The sequence below is a fragment of the Vanessa tameamea genome, chromosome 18 (genome assembly GCF_037043105.1).
Source record: "Vanessa tameamea isolate UH-Manoa-2023 chromosome 18, ilVanTame1 primary haplotype, whole genome shotgun sequence".
In the NCBI taxonomy this organism is placed as follows: domain Eukaryota; kingdom Metazoa; phylum Arthropoda; class Insecta; order Lepidoptera; family Nymphalidae; genus Vanessa; species Vanessa tameamea.
In genome coordinates this window covers 11269459-11291388 of record NC_087326.1, presented here as the reverse complement: position 1 = coordinate 11291388, position 21930 = coordinate 11269459, and the positions used below count along the sequence as shown (strand labels likewise).

Below are 21930 nucleotides of genomic sequence, written 5' to 3'. Positions count from 1 at the left end.
AGAAAAATAGTTACTACTGAGTCTCTTGCCAGCTCTTCTCAATAAATATACATTCCGAATACAATTATTTTAATGTACAAGTATACTATAACCTCAAAAGGATTATAACATTTTATATAAATAAACGACCAAGCAAAAACAATCTTCAAAAAGAAATTCCGTTAAACAAATAGCACTTCCCTTATTGCGTTTTACAATCATAAGTATTCAGAAATACAACTCAAAGTCAACCTTTGAATATAATAGAAGCCTGGCAGGCTGTGTTCCCATATTTGTCAATCGTTTATCAATCTTCAATTGTCGTTTCGCTAACGCTTCCCTAAAATAAGAGATACGTGATCACGCTCCGATCCGCCTCATCTCACCTGATCGTCACTGTGACGGCATTCCAACCATCGTAACACATACATACCCATCCATTACCCCTTTTGTGCCACGACTGGTGACAGTGCACGGTATCGTTGGAGCGATGGAGGATAAACCGATCCATCTTTATTGGATAACTCGATGGTTCAAATTCCGGAGCGCAGCAGGTATCTTAGTATGATGTAAAAAATAATACAAGTAGAGGCGACAGCGTGAGGTACGTTTTGTACTGGTGTGGGAACATTTACGTCGCATGGACCATGAGTTCTTATAAAATCATATTTAAATATAGATAGTAGAAATTCATATTTGTAAGATTAGGGATTCGGTTTCTTCGTTGTTTTAACCCATAAATTTTCTTTTGTAAAACATTTAGCCATTACATGTATTTTTTTTCTGTATGCCTCGAATAACTATCAGTAAAAATACTGCCATAAAAATATTCTATTTAACAGATGAAACACGACCATATCCAGCTAAGATCTAACCTAGTGCTAAGATATCTGTATACGGACGCGCCATGCCTGTTTTTAATGCATTATATCTCTCGTAAACATTACTGATGAATTTACTCTCATAATAACAGATCTGATGTGTAAAATAAATAATCGAAATAAAAAAGGAAATCGAAACTTGTATTTAAAGTTAAAATTGTATCGGTTGAGATCTTTAACTCAGTAACGTAGATATCACGCAAACGAAAAAGTTATACTCCGTTCAAAGCGCTGCTAAATAGATCTTCTCAAGACACATCAATTAAATTCTCATTCTTACTAGCACCGCGTAGGTGGTCCTACTATTGAGGAACTTCAATATTTGCGCTAAAATTAACAACGAATCATATAAATCGTACCCTGTCATTACAACACCGATCTGTTTGTTGATCGCCGCCATCGTCACTCTAAGTGTTTTTGTTACCTTTATAAAAATCATAACCAAATCCTTCATAATTTAAGGCACAATTTGCAATGTCTACTAATTTAACGTCAGCGGTAGTTACGTCGGCCCTTTTCAAGTTGGAGTCATTCTGAGGGGCGGGCCCGTAGCTATCAGTGTTTGACTTGCCGCAGTTTTCGACAGATTAACGCCGACAATCCAATTTCACTCGTGATGGGTTTTTTACCATCGATTCTTATAGGTGATTTCTCATGTCTCAAGTGTGGTCTATAATTGTTATTTCATTTTAAATACCGTTAAACGTTTTAAATAATTATACAGTTGTATTTGTTTTAACTCTTCTGGCAATTTGTTGCCAGAAAAGTAAAGTCATCGTCTGTACGAATTGGCAAGAATAAATAAAACGAATAGGACCTAAAAAGTATATTAGAAACTTCTGATCACAACAGAAAAGCAAGTCAATATAAGTACTTATATGGTAAAAGGAACGGGGGTTCATTAAATATACGGAACAGAAAATGTCTATGTATTACATTTATTTTAAATAATTTGTAGCATAATTAATATAATAGTGCAAGACTTGAAACACAGCATAACTTGTGCCTTATATACATTATTACAAATGAAAATATACTATATATATATCTACATACTCAAAGTATATTTAAATGACAACCATTTGAAGGAGCCGAGATGGCCCAGTGGTTAGAACGCGTGCATCTTAACCGATGATTTCGGGTGCAAACCCAGGCAGGCACCACTGAATTATCATGTGCTTAATTTGTGTTTATAATTCATCTCGTGCTCGGCGGTGAAGGAAAACATCGTGAGGAAACCTGCATGTGTCTAATTTCAACGAAATTCTGCCACATGTGTATTCCGCCAACCCGCATTGGAGCAGCGTGGTGGAATATGCTCCAAACCTTCTCCTCAAAGGGAGAGGAGGTCTTTAGCCTAGCAGTGGGAAATTTACAGGCTGCTAATGCATTTGACACCGAATTGACGCTATATCATCGTCGAGAGCTTGAATAACCAATGATATTCATTATGGATTTGCGAAAAATTGGCTTAGAATGTCGACGAAGCTGCTATCGGAACTTTGGAATATAATTTTGTATAACAAATATATTAATCAAGAACCGTTGCAAATTGTATGTAACACATACATCAAAGTTATCTTTATTTCTAAACTTCGGTTGGAATTGACTATACAGGGGACCACAGTCGCATCAAACTACATGCACTTGGGCAGACGACTCTTGAGAGTATGATGATTGATCCTCTTGACACTAGAATCTAAATTCCGAATTGGTACTTTTTTATTTTTATCTTAAATTTAACCTTGTTAAATATTAAGCATACTCTGGCATTACGCATCCATCAAGAACTTAACCTCTATTCGCTCGCCACTCATACACATCCTTCATAAACGAAGTAACGACCGGACAATCATAAAAAAGCCTCTCATTAAACCTACGTCGATGATTAAAACACCAGCGTCGTATGAATCGAAATAGTCCAGCAACCTACGATAACATCCCCCGTGACGTCACGTCCGTTTCCGCTCAGCTGATCCCGGCGCGGTCGTCACGTACTTCACAATGCTAGTGAAAGTCAAACAACCTGTGTTAGTCAGCTCCTGGCCGGTGTAGCTCGGGATGACTAAAATTGATAAGTGCACGAATTCAGTGAATCTCAATCATGGTGAACCGAACTCTGAGTCTAGTCTCGAATGACGAAAGTTTCTCAAAACTCTTCTTACTCATGCAGTTATTAATTATTCATTGCACGGTTTGAAGTCCTTTCGATATCTTTCAAAGTTTTTAAAAAACGGGGAAGCAACATTTGACCATCAGACAAATTAGTCTCATTGGGTTAAATATAATTGCCCTAAGAGTATGTTGTTTCAAATAAAAAAAGACAATGGTATATCGAAGAAATAATATAATAATCCTATTCACAAAAATATGTTATGTTACTCATAATGTCATATGCAAAATTAAAAATATATAAATTGTATTGTATCTTATTGCGTTTATGCAATCTGGTGGTGTTCTAGGTACATCTTACGCCCCTGAGTTTTTATTTATGTTTATAACTAATCTTTTACTTGGTGGTGCTACAACCCACTTATGAGATATACCACTAAACAGCAATACTTGATATTGTCGCATCCCGTTAAAGCGCGATTAAGTCAGTAACTACAGGCACAAGGCACATAAATCTCACTTCCCAAGTGTAGTGGCACATCGGCTATGTAAAGAATGGTATAAATTTAACTTATCATCAGGTAGACCAATTGCTCTACCTAGTCTATAAAATATATACCTATATATATGTACATACTTACTGGCTGTAAAGAATACCTATATATTTTACAAGAGATACATTTACTATAAATATACTTCACGTTCTATACTGAACTCAAATAAAGACTCGGGAGAATAAAAATATAATGACGATAAATTGAAAAGCAACGCTAAAGAATAAACCTGAGATGTCTGATTAAAATCTATAGGTCTACCTTCAACAATAACGTACGAACTCGCGTGTTGTCTGGCGTTAAACACAAACGATGGAGTTTTACGGAACAGAAAGGCAAACGAACACAATGAAAACATAAATAATAATCAACTAGATATCATTCACAATGCTAAACATATTTTGTGTCGGTTTTTAAGAGTATATGAATCTTTTGATATTAAGTGATTTGATAGATTGTGTAGCCTCACTCACAGGCTAACTCAGCCTGTGTGAAATACTAATCTTACTCTTGACTAGTTTGGAGTAAGATAATAAAATTTGAAAAACATGAGAAAAAGATAATTATATTATAACAAACTATAAATATTAATTCCAAACAACATTTTTTATACTATTTTATTATAACATTATATTATGATTTGAAGTAGCCTTTAATTTCCTTTCTATTTCTTTAATTTAATTTAACATAATATATATATAAAAATCTATAGTTGATATGAGTACAGATTAAATAATGAACTTCCAGTAGGACATACTGTAGTTTTGTAAATCTAATTTATTCCATTACCTTCTTATGACTGAATAAACTACCAGTTAACTGCGACCTTTAATAGAACGTCATGAGGTGGATGTTTTAGTAAAATGATTTTACGTCGCTGGCGGCTGTGACTTGTTCCATGGAGGTAGGAACTGTGAGTCACCTGAGTCTGCGCGGCCAGACGAGCAATGTGGAAGTACTGGCTTGAATAAATCCATAGTAACCGTGCTGAGAATCGCAAACACACCGTTTAGCAATATTAATAAGATTCACGGTTTCCTATCGGATATCATGATGGTTTGACGACTCCATTTCCCGGAATCGCTTTGAGATTTATGCCTTATTAGGGATCGGTTAAACACGGCCATAGGAAGTATTCAAAGCTAGTAAACATAAAACTCCAAACTCTTAATACAAAATATAAGCATTACACTTATCAATTAGGAATCAAGATCTTCCACAAGTAACTGAACTAGCATTTTTAGACCAGGTCAGTTTGTAATAATAATCTTCATATCTTACTCATGAAATGCTGATACGCTATATTGATACGTGTATACATATATATTTGTTTACGAGCAAATGGGCCATCAGATGACAAATAGTCACCACCGCCCATAGACAATGGGACTGTAAGAAATATTAATCATATCTAACATCGCCAATGCGCCACCGACCTTGGGAACTATGTTATGTCCCTTGTGCCTGTGCACTGGCTCACTTATCCTTCAAACTAGAACACAACCATACTGAGTACTGCTGTTTGGTGGAATATCTTATGAGTGGGTGGTACCTGCCAGTCGGGCTTGCGCAAAGCCCTATCGCCAAGTACATATGTATATTTATGTCGTAATTATTGCAGTCAGTGTCAGTGCCACATTCTGTCTTCGTGTTGAAAATGTCATTTTAATCTATATTATTCATGGATGCCGTTGGCGAAGACAGAGCACTTACTTTATGTTCACTAATTGCTTCGAAATATAAAATTAACTAGTCAGGCCTTTGGGCATTTAACCAAACTCATAGTTAGCATACTTGAATTTATTTAAATGAGCACTAGCACTTCTGAATCGCCGTTTTACAAGGAAATTTAATATTTAATTCGTAAAATTACCGTTTTGAAATTTAGATTACTAAGAAAAAAAGAAAAAATCAAAACATTGAACTAGGTACAATACAATACGAAGACAAGTTTTTATGAATTATTTATAATGAAAACCATAAGTCGATGTTGGAGCCAATCAAAACTTAACTACGTAACAGTGTGGTCGATACAGCAATTTCCATTATTTCATAATTAACTGATTACAAATGAATTCAGAGAATTCATCGAATATTCACGACCCTGCTGTATTTTTTCTCAGGGACAGAGAGCCCTTGAGCTGTCAATTTGTTTGTTGTTACAATTCAAAATGTATATCTAACCGATTCCGCCGTGAAAAAATTCTCAAAGGAAAACAACTAACTGCACAGATAATATAGTGACCAAGTGACTTTAATAATTCAATGAGACCACAATATGGCATGAGGGGAGAGATTAGATGGAAAACCAACGCCCTTTAGATACTTTCCAATCTATGAGATTGTAAGCCCTGGAAACTTCCAATCTTTGTCTTGTGGGTATTTCTTGAAAAAATAACTTTTCCCAAAATTAAAAAGGCCCAATCAACAAAAGGCACTAACGTAATATACTCTTATACTCAATGTTTAAAATTCAACTATATAGTTACTACAGTTCTAAAGATACAATCTTGTGATAGACTGTCAGAAATGGGCAGACTTTTTAGGCTTTATAATAGGGTAGTAACACCACCATTTTTTGGGTATGAAACCTTAAATGCATACATAGACTATACCTCTTAAAAATACATTGTCTCATATATCGACGTTAGCAATAGACGTTTCCAAGTATACTTACATAATTATTATATTATTTCAAAATAATTAATCTCCTAACATATACAAATATAACTTACAAATATATATTAATATATGTTAAGTAACATAATCGAACAATCGTACAACATTATTTGGAATCCATCCAATATTTTTTGAAAAGGAAGGTTGCTTTTAATGTTAAAAAATATTTTAGGAATTTAAATCATACGTCCAAAAAATCGATAAAGGTTTTATTTATTACAATGTTATTCACTATTATATTTTAGCTAGCTTCTGTTTCAAGTTTCTACTCAAAAAAGAGAGTTCGATATTGATAGTCTACTAATTCATTTAAAAAAAATCGCACAATATTCTGAAGTCATTAATCCATTATCACAGATACACACATAAAAACGCGCATTCATTGTGGTAGAAAACCTACAAATGAATACCAGTCCGCATAAGAGCACTTGGGACAGCAATTGCGGACTAGACACGCTTGATGTCATCTCTATAAAATATGTGGTTATAGTGAATTAGCTGGGTCTTACTTAGTTCTTAGGACTAATTGAAGGTCTCAGTCTGGCTCTTAAGCTACAGTCCTTTGAGGCGCCTGCTGTAATACGATCAGAAAATATATCAATTGGTACATTTTTTTAAACAGTAGTTTTTATATTATGAAATAAATTGTCCATCGCATTTGAGTAAAAACCAACAATTTTGTCCATTTTGTAACAGAACGAATCTAGAAATAAAATTGCATGGAACATTTAAACTGAAACTAATAACCATGGCTTGAATCGTAGCCCACATCACGAACACGGAATAGCACACAATACCTCTTCCCCGAAGCTACGTGTCGGCCTCGCAAATTGTTATTATAAAAAAACGATCCGCTACGTGCTCGTCGACAAGAGGTGGGTCGACAAATAGTTCCCTAATTCTCAGTTCGGCTTATCTATCGTATTTGTCGATAATATTTATCGAAACTTTTTGCCGTCATTGCTTTAAAAGAATTTTACCGATTTTACTGCAAATTTACCGATGTATTTTAATACCGATTGTTAATCGTCAGAATTCTTTGCATATAACAAAAACTGTAACAAAACTACTTGAGATCACTACGCTGTCTTCCTGTTTGAAGGGTAACTCGGCTGACTACAGGAACAAGTGACGTTACATAATATATTGCATAATTGGCGGCGCATTGACGGTACCACGAATGATAAATACTACTTACACGTCCACTATTTATGGGCGGACGCACTTACCATCAGGAATCTAAGACTAAAAATTTTTTTCCATACGTTACTCGTAAACACACGAAATGAGCTGAAGAAATAATCGCTTTCTTAAATAAATACCTTCTTAGAGAAAGAGCATTTGATTAGTCGATTTAATTAATAGATTTTAATTTAAAAAAAAATGGGTAATAAAGTTTTCCTGGGGATAACAGTATCTTCGCATCCAACGTTCAAGACGACATTGTCGAGGTACATCGACTAGTAAATAATGCGAGAATTCTATATAAAACTAGTTTTGCGTTTCAATTATATCAGAAGCAAGAACTAGTACGAGACGTTTGGTATTTCTAAATGATCAGAAGCAATGGTCTTGTATCATCCCATACAATTTCACCACTGCGAGCCGTATGACGACTATTTTCCTTTCAATACATGAAAAGTAGTAAATAGAAGAATCAAATATAAATAAGTCGCCAAGGCTAGAACATTACCAAATAACCGAATTATACGAACTGTTATTTTTTTTGGATTGTTAATACCAGTTAGAGATGAGTTTTTTGTGCTATAACCTAGCATCAAAGAACGCAATCTTGTTCTTATGGCCGTAGAACCACTAGAAAAGAGTGCACCTGCAACCGCGCACACTCGCCACCACAGCGCAATTAACTACGAGTGTTGTCTGTGTAGAGTGTTCGCTGTGGCCGATAGCACTCTAAAGGACGTCACCATCACATTTATTTATTGTATTGTATGGCGTTACGTCAACAGCAATGCAACGTCAATCCTATCAGAATACAATAAAATTGTAAATAAAATAAACTAACTGAATATTTAAAGCTATATATAAAAACGATTGTTTTAGAGTCAAAATTACTTCGAGATACAACAGTGGCTGGGCTATGCGAATATACCTCGTTTACAATTACATAAATAGCCGATTTTATAAATTATTTGTTTAAGCTTTGGCTAAGCTTCCTTATGCGTTTGTGGGTCGATGTTGCTACTGAATATAAAACTAATACATAAAACTGATTGAGCAGAATATTACACACATTTTTCCTGCTTATATGAATAATATACGATCAACACACCTAAACCTTGCTCATGAATCACTTCATTCAATTGTGAAAAACGTACGTAAAACCGTTCGATGGTTTTTGAGACTAACGCGCCAGACAGACAGACGAGGCGGCGGCACTTTGTTTTATTATATATCCTGTTATCCAAATGCTACTTGTTTAAGAGAGGAAATGAAATAAAAGATTCTTTTTAAAATATACTTTTTAATATTTTACACAAAGCACTAAAAGTCTCGAAGGCTTTAGGCTGGCGAACTTAACTTGCGATTGCGGCTATGTATAGAGATTATATAAAAATGCCAATGCAAAGGTTGTGCTGCCGATGTGGCCGCTGGTCCCCGGATTAGGAGCGAGGCCGGTCATTGTTTACGATCTTATCCTGATAGTGCAACGCTCTAATAAGTGCTCGACTGCGCTCTATTATACCTACCTACAAATATCGTTTAGATTAAATATTATATATACGTCTTCACTTTAATGTATTATAAATATTAAATATTTACATTTATCAAGATAATAAAAGATATTACGTTTAGAACTTCAATTTCAATGTATAATATTTTTGATCGGATATAAAATAAAAATGAAATCATTATCATATCAATATATATCATATTATATACTTTATACCGTGTTTGACTCTACCTAGTGTGATGTCTGTCCAGGGTATCATAGTAGGTACATATCTAGAGTCAGGTTTCCTCAGCGATTTCTGATAAGCAGGGCGGCGTTAGGGAGTTAGCAGTACGATTCGATATTATGTATATATTTTACAATAAATCTTTTATTCAATTTATATTTATCGATACAAAAACCTTCCAGATTCTCGTCTTTACTTTGCATTATAATGATATCGAGACGAGCCAACTTTACTGGAGATGTTCTAGAGCACAAATGTGCACAAATACATGTGCACTCCATTCCCTTGCGCTTATAATCCGATGGAACGCGAATCCTATACGACCGGAAAGAGTCAGGCACAGGACCAAAGGCTGTACTGCTATTCGACTTTACATATCCAGCGTTACCTGATATCCGAGGCACGGGGCACACTATCAACTTCCAGAATCCAGGCTGTTACTGATAATGGCCCGACTGGGACTTGATGCTCAGAATCTCGGGATAAGGATCCCGATTTATTCCTTATATCTCGTCACTATACTAACGAAATCGACAACATTATATGCACGTATATTATAAAAACGTATTAACATCGTTTTTTTTTTTCAACAGTGTGAAGAGACCATGTCCACGGGAGACATGTGTGTGTCCGCGGCGAGAGCCGGCCCGTCCGCGAGGTGGCATCCAGCATGCTTCGCCTGTAGCACCTGCCAAGAACTTCTCGTAGATCTCGTCTACTTCTGGAAAGATGGTCGCCTGTATTGTGGAAGGCATCATGCCGAGACGTTGAAGCCGCGGTGTTCTGCTTGTGATGAGGTGAGCTTGATTTTGAAATTACTTATACTTTTTTTTCTTCATATTTACTGTAATCGTTTTTCTAATGACATTGATAAGCGTACGGACAAATGGACAAACTGATGGTAAGAGGTCATAACTGCCCATAGTCATGAGCGCTGTAAGAAACATTAACCATTCCTTACATACATATATACATAGATACACTGGCTATAGTATTATTAGTTCAAAGGCATCTGTTATGTTTGAATGTAATTTATAAGTAAACTATAATGTCTGTTACAATATATTTTATACCGATACAAACTAGCCAATCGTACAATGCTATCCAACGGACCCCCACAACGAGGGTTCCGTGATGATATCGCAGTTCCGCTGCCGGATATCGGACGATCGACAATTGCACCCTTTAGAATACAATACAATGCATACGCTCCTTGATAACATTCTTGACATGAAGGACGCTATCCTATCACTCGATCTTGTTAAGCGCTAATCGCTACAGTGCAGCGCTTACAAATATTAAACACTAAGCATTGGATACTATTCGATTGTTATTCAACTTTAATAATTTTATCATTGTGATTATTTTTTTATGACTTTTTATTAAATAATTCTAATTTCAACTTGTCATCTGTAATTTAATTTTTAAATGATATTTAACTTCGTTGTATACAATGCGATTTTAGTTATGGGGGAAAATATAAAATAATACATCTTAGTAACATATTGGCTTAATTTTGCTTGGCTTATATTGTCATTAGTGATTTTTTGCTTGCGTGTACGTTTTTAAACAAAATACCATGGAACAGTTCGTTAACCCCAACAGTTGCGAGCCAATAAATCAAACTGGCTTATCAAATTGGTCTCAAAAGGGTCTTGGTAAGTGGCCACGGGGAGGAAACAGCCCCCCACCGGAAACGATAAGGATTTAGGCCGAAAGGGGTTAACCCCCTTTTAAAAAGCCTTTCTAGACATAAATTTGGCAGCGCCGTAATTGATGGTACCTAATTTGGAGGTAGCTGTTATAAAATTGCTAGGTATTTTTTTAATGAAATTTTCAAACTTTTATAATTTAAATGTTTAACTTGTTTTTACCTTATCGGTGTGAGTTTAATTTTTCTTTTAATTTTGTTAAATTTACACTTTCTTATCAGAAACACGCTTTTCGTAAGCTTAGCTGTAAAAAGTAATTAAAATTTTGATTTCGTAATTATAATATTTAAAATAAAAATTGCTTTATGACTACATTTTTTATTTGGCCAAGTAAATCATGAATAATAAAATATATATTTAATAGTAATCTAAATTAACTTTACTTATCTGGACTTTTGAAATTACTTTAATGTCGTAACTGTTTTGTTTGAAGTTATATTAATGTTTATTTAACAAATTATTTGAATTTATATAGTTAAAAATATAACCTACTTCAATAGACTGGCTAAAAGGTATTTCGGATTAAAAGTTTTTGAGATTAGCTTAATAAATATATAGACTCTTCAGTTTTTTAGGTACAATGTTTACATCAATGAAAATGTATATAGGTACCTAAATGTATAAAACTGACGAAAACTAAATTAAAATCTTGTATTAAAAATAAAATACAGAAATATATTTTTTTACTTAATGAAGTCCTTTATTGTATTCAAGGTACAAAACAAAACTCAAATTGCCGTTTAAATGATAGCACGTAATTACGTTATATCTTGTATCAAATGTTACGGTTTTTAACACTTTTAACGAGCGATAAGTTTCCCGGAAGGAAAATTATTTTAACTTAACAATTATTAAATATATGCAAACAAGTACGTGCAAGGAAGTCATTTAACAAAATTAAATCACGAAATTATAATCTCCTGGAGTGATATTGGTACGTTTATATAAAACCTTTTAATATGTAAAGTTGAAAATGTAACTTGTGGAAACTAAGTGTGACTTACAACCCCATCTTTGAATGCATCGAGTCATAGGTACTATTATTATTATACATATATAACTATATATATATGTTATTTAATTTCACCTAGAGTTTTATGTCGGTATTTCTCGTAGAATCTACATTCCTAACCGGATTAAAGTAGAATTTAAATTACAAATAAATATTTTACTTCATTATAAATTCATTAATCATTAATTTATTTGTTAAAATTAAGTTTTAAGATTAAATTTAAAAAAATATATTTACTTAATAATGATTACTTATTTCGTACAATCCGATTCCGATTCAATTATAAAGTCGTTTTTGATTCTGGCAACAAATAAAATCAGTCCAGTGCTGTGCACAATGTTTGAACAATCTTCGGTTCATGTCTAAGTCATGTTATATATATGGGACACCAACTGAATTAAAATTGGTCTAAATGCGAGTTTTGTCTAATGCCGTTATAAACTTCCTATTTCCGATTCCGGATAGGAAATGGCAAAACCGGAAGGCTTTGTGCACGCCCGCCTGTGTGGGTACCGACTCACCCACAACTCACCTTTTAATGTACCGCCAAAAATCAATACTTTCGCATTGTATTCCGATTCGAAAGAGTAAGCCTAATTACTTGTGAGGAAAAATTAACCAGCCCTCCTAAACAGTGGCACCACTGACGACAGGAGGATTGGATTGGTCCATTTTTCGGTCAGAGGATTGGAATTGCGATTCAACGGCGCAATCTAGTTTTCTAGCTACCACTTCCACGCGGTCATGATTTTTACAGTAATTGATTTTAATGTTGATTTATATATCAATGTCTTTACTATAAATAATTCTTACGTTACAAAGATAATAACATATCCCATCCCATGGAAATGCATACATATATGGGCTAACTTTCATGATCTCGGTTTGTGAGTGTTCTATTAATCATATACAGATATACAAACATAAATTGAGGTGTGAAACATGGAGATATATGTATGTTTGGTTGCCTGTTACGCTACCCGAGAAAACGGCTGGATAGGATTGGATGAAATTTAAAATTTTAAGCTAAATACTTATCATTAGGCCTAACACGTCTCTCTTACCAAGTGAAGCCATGGGCGGTTACTAAAAAATAAATTTAGGCGATTCATCTGAATGTACATATATATAAACGATGTAATCTCATTTATATATTTTTAAAATAATGCAGTCCATCCGAACTACAGTCTACGTCACAGAATTCATTACAATTTTTTGTTAAATCTAGATTAACAAGTCTATATTTTAATAATCCACTTCTATTGTTTAATAAATTAATTAAAATATACTAATTTTCATGGGAAATTGTAAAGAATAGTCACTTAAAATTTACTGAAACTAAAAATCGAAACGCGAGCGAGTTTTAACCCCGCTATCAGAACGGGTTGTCTAGATTAAAATTAAGCCTAGATTTGAGGCACGCACATAATTAATTTTGATTAGCAGGCGGTGGATTAACGTTAAATGATTACTATTTTTGTAACATTTTTTAACTTTCAGTAAATATGATGGATTACTATCGAATTGCAGGTTCTATAGACGTGTTTTTATTATAATTTCATAGTATATATGTATTATATAATTATACTATAGTGTAGTGTAGTAGTAGTACTGTGTTATATAAATATATGACTATATTTTACAAGTCCTTAAACTTAAACACAATGATTGTTAATTTTTTATCATGATTTTATTTAATAACATATTTTATTGTTTAAAAATATGTTATTATTTGAACTTTTTAAGATCCATAATTACTTATTTTTTCTAATATAATTTGTTTAATTCCATCATTTCTTATAATATATAATAAAATTATTTTTCCTCTAACATATTTTATTTGCAATTAGATTCAAAAGTACACGCGTACGTACACGCAGAGTCTGAATGAAGAAAAAACATTTGAATTTAAAAAAAGTATAAACTATTTAATTAATTATAAACCGTTGTAACAAACTAACAATGCTCTACATAATAATATAAATTAAAATAACAAAAATATTTCTTATAACCTTTAATCACTTACTCGAATATTTCTCATGTTTAATTTTTACGATATATTATGGATATTTTTTCAGCCGTGACAGATTGCTGTACGATTCCGCCCGTCCTCGCATGTCGACGTCCGATAGCTCGCCCGCTTTATAATCGTACAGCACGCGACCGTCTCGTGACTGTATTGACTGACGTATCAATCTGCCTATTTATTTAATCATTTATATTAGTGGTCGCTCATTGGTCGACATTCGACCGTAATTTATTATTAATAAAAATATGAGATTAATTGATTCAAAAGATAGGTAATATGAGGCTCAACTGGATTCGAGGTGTCCTCGACATTCTTGCTATAAAAAAAAACCAAAGAAACGTCAAAAACGGCGCTATTGATTTTTAAGTTTGACATGACGTGAGTTGTCTTTGGCAATATGAACGTAAACTATTAATGTTTCATATTAAATGTCCATGTATGTACGTGTGTGTGTCAAAGGCACGGCAGGGTGTATAATGTATCTTTTATTTTATATCATGTATCACTATATACTTTGCACGTTTATTTATATTTCTTCTAATTATTTTGGTAAAGAGGAAATTCTATATATTATGTGGGTTAACATTTTTATTTCAGTTTAAGTTTGCGAAGTAACTATTGCCAAAAAATGGTTACAAATTTTTACGTACATATATCCACGCCTTAATGCGCAAAGTACCACTATTAACGTCTTCCCTTGATGAACTCTTGCAAGTACGTACGTTAAAAAAAACAGTACAAATTTTACCGCGGAATTTGAATTGTAATTCAATTCACTGCATGCGAAAAGAGCAAGGATTTGATTTTGAAAAAAAAAATTAATTAAAAAAATAGTTTTAAAGTGACCACTTAACACCAGGGGCCATTTGTTAGTCGAACTACCTACGTTCAATAAAAAAAAAACGTCATCAATATCTTTACCGATTGTAAATGATTAATAAATCTATTTTTATTGATTATCGTGAGTCTCATTTAGATATAATTAGTATCCAATTCTATCATATAGTATATTTTATACACACTAACATACTGTACACTTTCAAAGTGTTAGTTCGGCCTTCACTAATTTTTAAATTTCTAATTTTTAACTGAAATGTCAAGGGGTGCGGTACTGCGGTACCGTCAGTACAGTCGGCGTAATTTTTATAAAATAGATGACTATGGAAAGTATGAGTGTTAAGTAATTACTTTTAATGATTTAGTTATTGTTTTACGATATGGGAATTGTACCATCCGCTCCGTGACACTTCTATACCGTTCAATCATTCGCAAAGGCTTGATAAACATACGTAATATGTATATATATGCAGGACAACGTCTGCCAAAATTTGTAACTAAATACTACGTCTGTCACCTCGCTCTAATAACTTTTCTGCAACTTTATTCAATCACATAATATAAACAAAAGAAGAGAGCTGTCAAAATCTAAGTCAAAACTGCGATATATAAAATTAAAAAAAAATTAAGTCTTCTTTTTCTATCTATTTTTTTTTTATTCCGCTTCCTATATTTTATACACAAATATCTTCAGCCTAGCCCAAATAGTTAAAAAACATGTTCATGATAAATTATTATTATTTGTGAACAAAACAGTACGTAAATTATTGTTTCCCACTGTACCATGGCATTAATATGCCATAACGTGGCAGACAAGGCTATCCGACGGAAATGCGGCTGCACTGCAGACTGCGCCATTGCATCTTTGACAGATTATCAATAAAAAAATATATTTCACCCTTTTTTGTTTTGAAAATATATATTGTGACCTGAAAATTATGAAAGTCCTATATAATATAATACTAAATACTATACCAGAAGACCCGCCCGGCCGAGCGGTCTTACCGTCGAATATTAGATGGTAATGTTCACACACAAATTTTCTCTGAAACACACTGAAGATTACAAATTTAATGTCAAAATGCTCAGCTGTGCAGTAAGCATTGAGTAATATTGATCTATACTAATATTATAAATGCGAATAACACTCTGTCTGTCCGTCTTTCTATTGCTCTTTCGCGGCCATACCAAACCACCCATATGTTATGAAATTTGCTATGACAAAAAACGTGAACGAAACCGCGGGCTACAGTTAGTAAACGATGAAATAAGTTATTTAAAAAGGTATATTTACCATGTGTTTTTACTTTTATTTGGTGGATCTCAATATTTCGACATTATCTACGAATGTCTTGTTCACGAGACTTAACTCCACCAAATAAAAATAAAAAAACATGGTAAATATCCCGTTTTAAATACTTGTAGTAAAAAAAACAACCATGTTAATTTAAAATCTTATATTTAAATTTAATTTAATATTTTCCGGTGGAAAAACAGACGCCAACCAAATTTACGTCAATTGTATTAAATTTAGGATTTCTCTTGATCCTAGTTGTCAATATTCATTAATGGCAACATTAATTAATATATGAATAATGAAATAGTATTGTAACAATAACTATTTTTTATACTTTAATAATTAGTTTTCCTGTTAAAATACATGTAAAAACGATTATGTAATTGAAGACACTTTCCTTATTTACTGTAAATATAATAATTCATAATTGTATTATTTATGTTAATAATAATATAATATTTTACTAATTATACTCTGGTGTAGGAGGTGGACTTATAAAGTAATTTCGACCATTGACTGTTATATAGCGAACGAAAATAAAATTTAATTTAAATATTTAAAAATAGCAACATTATGTTTTTTTTTAAATTAATTAATAAATATGGAAAGGAACATACTAGTACTACAGTACCGAACAGTACTCGCGTGATAGCCAGCTAGTACCCTGATATTCCACCTCTCAACTTTCTCATACTTAGTAGAAATGTATCTCTAAGAAAGTTGTACTTTTTGATTTCATCACAATATCTATGGGTGGAAAAAGATGAAGATCAGATTTTGTCAGAAGGTAATAATTACGTCCTTTGTGTCTATATTTACACTGGTTAACTCTCTATACTTCTGCCGGTAACATAACTATCGAATGGGATATATCCAGACCCTGCAGCACTCTACCACCGACCACAATAACCATCTTGCGAATTGTACAATGTAGATCAATCTGTCAACTTCTGTTATTATTTGTTATATTCTTAGAGTCTTTTAGTTTATTATTACACAATACTATTCTTTTTGGATTAAACAGTCGATCAATTAAAAATGTTAATTTCAACACTCGAACATGTTCGTAATTACTAACAAACCGTTAAAATATTTCAGTGTCGCATTCTCATAATTACGTTAAACTTGTAATTTACATTAAATATAAGATTTTTTATCGAATCATGCTTTTACAAGCAGTTTTGAATCGTCAAACAATTAGCCGCCTCTGGTTCGGAATGTTGGTTTCAACAAAATTAACCGTAAGAACTCACGCAATCTTGTCGAAATATTTTTTGTTACTTTAATTAAACTAGATCAAATTGAGTTCAATATATTTGATTGCTCTTCGAAATGTCGTTGTTTGATATTTAATTTTAAAATTGATGTATTTTTGATGCGATACTAAAATAAAACTATGGTGGGATTTGAAAAGTTTGTACGAGTATCGCCTAAGTAAAAATTTTCGGACACCTGTAACCGTGCACGCGCTTCGTTTATTAGTATACTCTAAACAATGTAACCTCTATGCTACTAATCTCTTCCGCATTTTAAGTATCAAATTCACCTGTAATTGTGATTAGCACACTTACAAACAAGCAAAATATAGTATTCAAGAAATTGAAAAAAAAAACCAAAAAATTAAACAGATAACAAATTACAGGAACTATATGATAGATAAGTATCTGCATCCGCGTGGCAAAAGTGTCCAAGAGTGAATCATAGGAATTCCAGCGCGCGGCTCAGTCACGTGAGAATTATGCAAGGCGACCGTGACACCTGCCCCTTGCTTAGGAAACATCCTTGACAATAGATTACGTAACTAGGTCACTCATTTTAATTGAAATATCTCACATGAGTTGTGGAATAATTGAAATTCCTGAATCACATCACGAAGCACGAAAATATTTAATGTTGAGATTTAAACCGATGCTCGATCGTAAATTATCTTACGGAATCGTTGACTTCACAGAATTAAAGTTATTGTATTGTTTGGTAATGTTATAAAGTTTCTGCCACTTATTTTTGACGAATGTATTTTGGTCGTCAACTTTGCAAGTCACAATAGTAGGGTAGTAAGGGTTCACCTTCGCTAAATCGCTCCACAATACAGCACAACACTTTTACTATTCAATCTATCTGGAATTACATTGACGCAACCTTCAATCTGTATAATATTTGGTGTTATCTAACTAGACTATTATATTCTCAATCAGTATTTTATTATATTCACAATACCTACCCGAAACACTTCTTAGCTTTTAAGTTTGAATAAGAGCAAAAATATATTAATTAACTTTTTACCAATTGTTGTCCCTTACTCAAAATGAAACGTCATAAAAACGAGAGCATCTGGTCCGCGTGTGCTTGAAAATTTATAGTTAAATGAATTGTTGAAATTCAACAAAAGACAATAACTGTAACTGAGGTCGTGATAATGAGGTAGATAAAGCGGCTCCCAGGGCAGGCAATTGAATCTAGTGAGAGCCTGATGACCTAAGTGTAACCTAGGGAATTCTTAATGTTGCAAAATTCACTTTGTTCACTGTGGGTTATGTAAAATAGTACACCCAGTAGATGCCGACTAGTTGATACTAAAACTATACCAATATGACAACATTTTAAATTTTCCACGTATTCAAAATTATCACGTTCATTCATGACAGATGAATAGAATTGTATAATACCATGATTTGACTCAAAAAATATTTTGAAAACTTTTCAAATCTAAATAAAATACATTTTTCTCGTGGATATTTTAACAATTTCACCTCGGTTTATTAACACGGCATCGCTGGTGCACTCTAAAAGCCAAGAGTTAGCGCCGGTCGTCGCCAACCGCCCAGCGTAGATACCGTTTTAAAATATTAATAACGATGTAGTCCACTAATGAACGAACAAAATGTAACCGCGGCGTGGGAACACCATTGTCAGACCACTTTCCTGGGGTCGAGCACTGAACCGCGCTGTGATAACGTATAAAGCCCAATTAAACTTGTTTATCCGAGTAATTAATTAAAAGGCATCAGTGCTGGGACGAATATGGATTAATTAGGCTGAGATGGCGCCCGCTCAACTGAGATTTAAATTAGAAGATAACTTTGTCGACCGTGTTTAATTTGATTTATAAATTTTAAATTGACAGATAATTTCATTCGTTTACTGACGGACATGGAGAAGTATTAATCAGCTTTCTGTTTAGAATATAATTGTTCTAATATAGTAAACGTTGATATAATAAATCTTGAGTCAACTTTAATAACATTAAAAACGTTGACGAAATATTCTCTTTTATACAATTTATTTAATTTTTTTAAACTAGCGAGCGGATAAAATTTCAGGAGGTCATTGACCTAATTTGTAGAAGTCGTGATTATTATAATTAAATTTATTTAAACAGCATATTAAATCGTATGATGATATATACTCTTAGTAATTTATGCATTCTTTTTTGTTACTTGACGCTAACGTCTTTCATTATCTGTTGCTTAATTGTGTATGAAAAAATGAAATAGTTTCTAAACATTGCATAAAAAGTTCACAATATACTGGAGATGATAATTATAAGTATATTTACTCAAATTAAAAACTTCTGTCACACGACAGACTCATTACTCGCACAGTATTAATAATAATATTTCTTTCGCAGATTATCCTTGCCGACGAGTGCACAGAGGCGGAGGGAAGAGCGTGGCATATGAAACATTTCGCTTGTGCTGAGTGTTCACGACAACTGGGTGGACAACGATATATCATGAGAGAGGCGAGGCCTTATTGTTTGCCATGCTTCGATAATTGTTTCGCGGAATACTGTGACGCTTGCGGTGAACCTATCGGCGTCGACCAGGGTCAGATGTCGCATGAAGGTCAGCATTGGCACGCTACGGAGCGATGCTTCGCTTGCCACACGTGTCGAGCCAGTTTGTTAGGCCGACCATTTTTACCACGCAAAGGTGCCATCTTCTGCTCTATAGCTTGTTCTAAAGGAGAACCGCCGACGCCCTCAGATTCATCGGGACCAGGACCCCGGCCACCTAGAGTACCGAGACCAAGAAGATTACCTTCTCCTAAGTCCCCTACGAGATCTCCCCAAAGAGAGCCTTCACCTCAAATAGATGCAGATTCTGAGCCGAGCGGGTCTCCTGCTCCGGAATCACCACCACCTCACCCACCGCCGCCACCACACGCTTGCCTTAGTTTAGATCGAGCATTAGCAGATTTAAGGTTAGAACAATCTATGACTGAACACCAAATACAGCCTACACCAACTTCCGAGGAAACAAAAGATTCACCAGATTCACATTGGAAACCTCCACACCCAGTTGAAGCACAGACTGTAGTTACTCCGGGTCATTCTACATCTATGCCTGAATTAACACTCGTAGACGGGAAGACGCAAAGAAAACCAAGAAGTGGTAGAACTGTTCGATTTTGCGGTGATGATAATGAAGCTTTCGAACCGGATGAGCCAGTTCGAAAAGAAAAGGTTAAAGAAGAAGATGCCAGTAGCTACTGTAGTACTTGTTCCTCGTCGTCGTCTTCAACGGAATCTTACACACTACCCACGAGACGAGCTTATGGAGGAGTCAGGATATCTTACGTACCAAACGACGCTGTTGCGTGTGCGAAGCGAGAGAGACAAAGAAAAAATGCCCAGCACGAAAAGAACTGTATTATTTCGTGATCCTGGCTTCTAACTGTGCCTCCACAATCCTCCTAGTGACAGCAACCTCCGAGCGAAAGACTGAGTTTTTGATAGATTTTGTAGCCCCTACACGCCATAGTATTATAATAGCATATGTAAGAAAATGTCTTCCTTGGATAAAGAGTGTGAACGAATGAAGTATTGGCAGCTGACGGCACCGCCCGACCTCGCGTCACTAATAATGTTGTGACACACAGGCGGACACTGATGGCATTTCATAAAAGGCCCTAAATAAGGGTTCGGATAAATTTGTCTCGCTATAATTTCACACTTAATCCGTCGATGGATGGCACGTATTCACCGACGCGCACCTTTCCTTTTGACGATTCGAGAACTATTTTGTTGTTTTTTTGCAAACATTCAATATTTTGCAAAGGGGTTTAATATTACGACCTTGGTGGTCGCGAAAATCAGCTTTAATATACCGAAAATATATATACGAAGCTTGTTAAATTAATTGACATATCTATGCTAATACGTATTATCATATCGTGTTTTAAAAACTTTTTATTTAGGACATATCCCACTTTGCCACGTAGCGGTAAGTATAAGTAAAAGAGAATAGCGTTACTTAAAGAGATCAGTACAAAATTATATTGTATTACTTTTAATACATTTTTGTATGAAAATGTGTGTTCAATTTGTACATATTGTATAAGATTAGGCTGTAAGATTGCCTTACGTGCAACTGAGTTATTTTATTGTAAAACACCACCTGTACGACATCGTTGAGATGAAGTAAGATGTTGAATTATTAATAGTTCTCAACTGAACCGGTTTTTATAGAAATTGTTTCGACTTTGTATAGTATCAGTCTTATTTATATCCTATCAGCGTACAATATGACGATTTCATATTTATTTATTATTTTATAGGCCATAACGAATGATCGCTTTTAAAAAATTTATTAATTAATGATTGATCATATAAAACGAGTCGCAAAATGTTGCATTGCATGGATGTTTGTTATAATTACATTTATATTTAAAAAGAAAAAAAATATCAACAGTCATTTATTGTCAAACCAATTTATAAAGAAAATACAGACTTAATATACTTTTTTTTTTTAAACAATAATAATCCTTTAGGTTGTGAAATAGTCTATGGTCCTTTATAAGCATAAAACATATTATGTATCTGTTACACTTTATATAAAAAAAGAAATCGTTATCAAAACCGAAATCATAAATGTAAAATGAATGTTCGTAAAGTTTTTAAGTTATTTGTAACTCG

The 21930-nt window shown here is 33.8% G+C and overlaps 1 protein-coding gene across 6 annotated transcripts in view; it reads left to right on the top strand.

The window, feature by feature from the left end:
* The window catches only part of LOC113396961 (protein prickle-like), a 310421-nt gene extending 288737 nt beyond the window's left edge, over positions 1–21684 (top strand). For 2 of the 6 annotated variants that reach the window (XM_026635059.2, XM_064217628.1), the window contains exons 6-7: positions 9720–9923; positions 19642–21682. In XM_026635059.2, the coding sequence (XP_026490844.2) occupies positions 9720–9923; positions 19642–20676 (1239 nt within the window). In that variant the 3' untranslated portion in view covers positions 20677–21682. Of the gene's footprint in view, positions 1–9719; positions 9924–19641 lie in introns of all 6 variants that reach the window. The other 4 variants (XM_064217629.1, XM_064217631.1, XM_064217632.1 and 1 more) reach the window with 4 other exon arrangements.
* The last annotated feature ends 246 nt before the right edge of the window (positions 21685–21930 follow it).